We start from the raw sequence: 6,134 nt of genomic DNA, 5'->3' as shown, positions 1-6,134 counted from the left end.
ATTTCAAGCTGGTTCTTTTGTATAATTTTGACCTGGAGTCGTACAAAATCGTGTTTTTCTCTACTCAGACGACTAATCCACATATAAAAAGGAAAAACTTTTTTTTTTTTTTTTTTTGTGCCGTATCCATGTGGGTTTGTATCTTCCTGACATCCAATTAGGAAGGGACTTGTGGCAAGTCTATAGAAACAAGTTCTATTTTAGCGCTTGGTTATGCAGACACAGACATGAGCAAGCGGTGTTGGTGAAATGATTGAATAACACAGTATGTGTACATTTATTTTGCAACGCTGGCGCAAGCAACGTGGCCGGTGAGGTTTGCATGTAACTCACATATCAGTGATTATAAAGAAGGGAGCAGGTGGGTTGATACCTTTTAAAGTCTTTGAACAAATCTTATAATCTTTCCCTAATTAAGTCCCTTGGGATTCAGAAATGACTTTTCTGAATGTCTAATTAATCAGATTTGCCTAGGAACAGTTCAGGGGCAGAATGACAGATTTTACCTCGTCAGCTCGGGGGATTCGATCTAGCAACCTTCCGGTTACTAGCCCAAAGCTCTAAACCACTCGGCTAACCTGCCACCCCATTATATCATAACTTAAGATCTATCATTGACAGTAGTCAATATAGGGAAGTAGTCTTCCCTGTGGCTCAGTTGGTAGAGCATGGTGTGTGCAACGCCAGCATGGTGTGTGCAAAGCCAGGGTTGTGGGTTCGATTCCCACGGGGGGCCAGTACAAAAAAAATAAAAAGAAATGAAATGTATGCATTCACTACTGTAAGTCGCCCTGGATAAGAGCGTCTGCTAAATTATTAAAATGTAAATGACAGAAAAAGTAATACAAGTGTTTCCAATAGAAATTCATTTTTTTTTAACCACATAAACAATATTTGCATATAACGTTGCAGCGTGTGATGAATGTCTATTCTGATTGGATCCCCATGTTGTCAATTTGAATATCGATCCCGCCCTCTAATTACGTCATGGCTATGTCGCGTGCGCTACACGGCGCTTACCGGTCTGTTTGTGTGTATTATTTCATTTCAGTATGGCTACGGATTGTTGTGGAAGAGGACAAGTCTTTCGAAAGTTTACCCAGTTCAACGGAATAATTCTGTAAAAAAAAAAAAAAATATATATATATATATATTCACATCTTGTGCCATCGATAAGTTGTGGTTTAAACTTGGAAATCTTCAGAAGATTAGCAACTGGATTGAGGATGCTAGCCGAAACTCGTCACGGTTTTTCCGTGTCTGTTCTGTCAGCTAGCTAACTAGCTAACTAGCTAGCAAGGCTATCCATCCTAGCTAACACTTTCCGACTCGGCTAACGTTTGCTTTGAAGAGGGGCCCACTTTACTAGCTAACGTTAGTTGTGTTTTAGTTGCTTGTCTCAAATTGACTATTTTACCTGAAGTAGCGTTATTCAAGAGTTGGTTGAGCACCAGTCGACAATTCACCCGAAGAGGCCGCTCCGGTTGAATTACAAGTTGTTAGCACGTTAGCATAGTTAGCTAGCTAGCGTTCTTTTTTTTTTTTTTTTGAATTTTTATAGTTATATCTGGGTAGTTGCCAACAAACAGCCAAACTGCAGGGTTTTTGTATTGGGTACATCAACCTCTACATCCCGCTGCAATACCCATTTTAGATCTAAGGGTTGTCTTTGCAGCAGTTTGGAACATTTGGCTTCGAGATTATAAAGATTTGTTTCTGTTCAGGGCCCTGAAACTCAATATTAGCTTGCTAGTCTGCCTGAGTTGGGAGTGGCTAGAGGTTTGCATTAGCTGCTTAGCGAGCTAGCTAACAAACAAGGTCAGATGTTCTTATATCGCACCCGTCTATAGTGCGTAGGATAAACAAAACGTAATGACACAAACTCTATAGTTAAAATACAAACTCTATAGAAAAAGAACGTATTAATGACCTGTTAAACCACGGTCAGATTGACAGCGGGTGTGTTTCAATAGCCGTATCATCATCATTCAGGCGCAGGGATAGGAAACTCCGCACTGGTCAAATAGTTTGTATAAACTACCAATCTGGATTTATCCGTTGCTGGGCTAAAGATATTGGGTGCCACACTAGCCTGCTCAATATAGCTTCTTTCCCTGTACGTTTTGATGGACGTGATTAGATATTTTCTAGACGGCTACTGTTACTATCGTCATGCAATTCTGGCTAGTCAGAATTCTGACCTGTACATAGCCGTGTTGAATAACATTCAGTGGACGTAATGTAGCTCTGTAGAAAGATAGTCCAAAACACTTTTTTATTTTTTATTTTTTACTCGTTAGATTTACAAGAGTATTGGTTACGTTTCTCGTTGGGGAAAAAAAACGTCAAAATGAATATAATGTTTGATAGCTAGTTAGTGCTTAACTCAAAATAGAATAGCCAGCCAGCCAGCGGGAATAGCTAGGCTAAATTGAATTAACAGCCGATGATTGAAGACTTAGGGACGTTGTCATTCTGGATCAAGAAACCTTGTCTTTAGTCTCCGGTTGGAGTAACACTCCTAAGCCATCATCAATGCCTTCAGCGCTGGCCGTTTTCTCCTGCCGTCCGAATTCACACCCTTTTCAGGAACGTCATGTCTACCTGGACGAGCCAGTCAAGATCGGGCGCTCTGTGGCACGATGCCGACCCGCTCAGAACAATGCTACGTTCGACTGCAAGGTTCTATCAAGGAACCATGCTCTTCTCTGGTTCGATCACAAGACTGGCAAGGTGAGTCTGTTAACCAGTCGGATGATACCTACTAGTGTTTTTACTTTACTTGGTACAATCCCTTTGCGCAGTCACTGCCAGGCAGCCATGCAGGCAGACATGTTGAACTGGGGTTGCAGTCGGCATGTCCAACCACCTCAATGGAATAACTGGTCAGTCAGCCACCTATGGGTAAATAATGGGTCATGGCTGCAGGTTTGAGACACACACACACACACACACACACACACACACACACACACACACACACACACACACACACACACACACACACACACACACACATATGGGTTGCCACTGACAGCCAGCTATGGCAACAGTGCTGAGATAGAATATCAAACCATTGGTCACAGTTTTGTTTTGCGTAGGGCTAGCCTAGGATTGTGCTGTCTGTGTGCCAACTTCCTCCCACCCTAAATAAACAGATCAATAATAATGTGGCATATCACCTTTTTAGAACATCCATGGGGGATTAATAGTTTGCTTCCCCAAATGGCACCCTATTCCCTATAGGCCTCTGGTCAAGAGTAGGGCACATAGGGTGTAATTTGGGATGCACACACACACACACACACACACACACATACACACACACGGTGTAATTTGGGATACACATAAAGATCCCCTAGCTAATTGCTTAGGCTACAGCTGCTAGGAAATCTGTTTTGAGGTTCGTGGATAAAGACTGTTAATGCAAGACACACAGCTGCCTGCTAGCTAGACAACCCAAGACAACACCCTACCCTAATACACACATCGCATACCTCCCCCAAGGTCCTCATGTACCCGCATGCACATCTAGCTGTAGTAACAGCATCACGTGACACACACACACACACACACACACACACACACACACACACACACACACACACACACCACACACACACAAGAATAGAAGGTTTAGTATTTCCTTGATGAAATGGTTGTAGTTGTCTTGTCAGACGGACAGATAACGTTACTTTCAACACGGTGGTGTTGTCAGGGGAAAGTTACAGGGCAAGGAGAGTTACAGTTGTGCAGTGGTGTTGTCATGGAAAGTTACAGGGCATGTATTTGTTAGTTTAACCTGGTGGGGAAACGAGAAACACACCAGGGGATGCGTTTTATTAAGCACACTCATGAAACGGACAGAAAACCATGAGGCACTACTCTGGAGCTTGGCTCATTTTCTATTGTAATATTTCTCTACGGTATGCCCTATTAAATTCCACCAATGCATTGTGTGAGTAGGGTTGTGGGCACACCTCTCCTGTCTTCACCTGGACTGCATACAGTAGCTAGTACAGTTGGCACTACAGAGAAACCTTGAAACGGTTGGCTTGTGTTAAAAGGTTCAAATTGATTAGAACTTTGACAGCCAGAGGTCGGTGTAAATATCGCTCCATGTTCACTATACCATATAAACCTTATACTGTTTACTCCACCCCTTCCACGTGACTTATTTCTTTACTGAACTGATTTGGGTAAAGTGGTTGTTCCACTGGATATCTTAAGGTGAATGCACCAATTTGTAAGTCGCTCTGGATAAGAGCGTCTGCTAAATGACTTAAATGTAAAATGTAAATGGGTGCTGATTTACAGTACCAGTCAAGAGTGTGCTAAGCTGTCATCAAGGCAAAGGGTGGCTACTATGAAGAGTCTTTTTAAAATGTATTTTTATTTAACATTTTTGCTTACTACATAATTCCATATGTGTTATTTCATAGTTTTGATGTCTTCACTATTATTCTACAATGTAGAAAAATAGTACAAAATATAAACCCTTGAATGAGTAGGTGTGTCCAAACGTTTGACTCTTTCTGTAAGCCTCTCCCTCAGATTCCTGAACACTTCATAGCAAACAGTTGTTCAGTTCAGGAAGATATAGGCCCCACTTCCTGTGTAGTGACGTAAGTAGTTTTAAATGCCTGTTTTGTTAACTAGTTGTGTAAATATTTGTCATTTTGTGCTTCTTTTTTAGTAGAGATTTATCTGACCTCGCTGGCTGAACGTCTTAGTTTGAACACCATTCTAGGTGTAGCAGCAGGCAGCGCCAAGAGTTTAATATAGACAAAGAGATTACACACCCCTATCTTGGAATGCAGTTTTACTCTGCTTCTACTTTACAAGCTCTCTATGCCTCCGTCTCACTGCTTTTAAAGGACAAACCAGACCGCGCCGATAAACGGTTTAAATCAGTAGGTGTCCGTCCAGAACATCAGCCCCGTCGTTCACTGTTCTCATTTCATAATGTTTCTACATCGTTTAATTATAAGCACTTAGTTTGATACTAGTACTATAACGGCTTGAAGAAAGGCGTTTTACTATTCCAGTATTATATTACTGTTAAGACCAGTGTCTCATTTACAACGGTGCCCCGAGGACAAACATTACGTCAACAAAAATATTTAAACTAAAAGACAGCTAGCTATAAATACATTATATCAGGTTGGTACAACAAGTTATAATAATCAATATAAACAATTGATCACTTTAGTGAACTAATTTAAGATTATAAACCTCAATGTAACTAAATGTAATCTACAGCGCATTCGGAAAGTATTCAGACCCATTGACTTTTTCCACATTTGGTTACGTTATAGACTTATTCTAAAATGGATGCAATTGTTTTTGTCCCTCATCAAACGACACACAATACCCCATAATGACAAAGCAAAAACAGGTTTTTAGAAATGTGTGAATTTTTCATTAGTATTCAGACCCTTTACTCAGTACTTTGTTGAAGCAACTTTGGCAGTGATTACAGCCTCGAGTCTTCTTGGCTATGACGCTACAAGCTTGGCACACCTGTATTTGGGGAGTTTCTCCCATTATTCTATGTCAGGTTGGATGGGGAGTGTCGCTGCACAGCTATTTTCAGGTCTCCAGAGATGTTAGATCGGGTTCATAACCAATTTATTACTGTGATTATGATATGCTATAGGTCAGGCCCTAATGGTCACGCACATACAGTGCATATTTAAAAAAAATAATAATAATTATAATTATAATAATAAAAAAAATTCACCTTTATTTAACCAGGTAGGTCAGTTGAGAACAAGTTCTCATTTACAACTGTGACCTGGCCAAGATAAAGCAAAGCAGTGCGACACAAACAACAACACAGAGTTATACATGGAATAAACAAGAGTACAGTCAATAACACAATAGAAAAAAAGAAAGTCTATATACAGTGTGTGCAAATGGCGTGAGGAGGTAAGGCAATAAATAGGCCATAGTAGTGAAGTAATTACAATTTAGCAAATTAACACTGGAGTGATAGATGAGCAGATGATGATGTGCAAGTAGAAATACTGGTGTGCAAGAGAGCAGAAAAGTAAATAAAAACAATATGGGGTAGGTAGATTGGATGGGCTATTTACAGATTGGCTATGTTCAGCTGCAGCTGGCCTACCTGG

At 40.6% G+C, this 6,134-nt stretch overlaps 1 protein-coding gene across 11 annotated transcripts in view; it reads left to right on the top strand.

Annotated features, from left to right (window-relative positions):
- Window positions 1–1,024: 1,024 nt before the first annotated feature.
- Window positions 1,025–6,134, top strand: part of slmapa (sarcolemma associated protein a) — a 163,170-nt gene continuing 158,060 nt past the window's right edge. For 7 of the 11 annotated variants that reach the window (XM_082967755.1, XM_082967754.1, XM_082967753.1 and 4 more), the window contains exon 1: window positions 1,026–2,733. In XM_082967755.1, coding sequence (XP_082823881.1) covers window positions 2,536–2,733 — 198 coding nt within the window. In that variant the 5' untranslated portion in view covers window positions 1,026–2,535. Of the gene's footprint in view, window positions 2,734–4,555; window positions 4,626–6,134 lie in introns of those variants that run through there. The other 4 variants (XM_082967751.1, XM_045705714.2, XM_045705715.2 and 1 more) reach the window with 3 other exon arrangements.

The sequence above is a fragment of the Salmo salar genome, chromosome 22 (assembly GCF_965601325.2).
Source record: "Salmo salar chromosome 22, fSalSal1, whole genome shotgun sequence".
Classification (NCBI taxonomy): Eukaryota; Metazoa; Chordata; class Actinopteri; order Salmoniformes; family Salmonidae; genus Salmo; species Salmo salar.
Note: the sequence above shows the minus strand (reverse complement) of the source record. Positions and strands in the feature narration are given on the sequence as shown.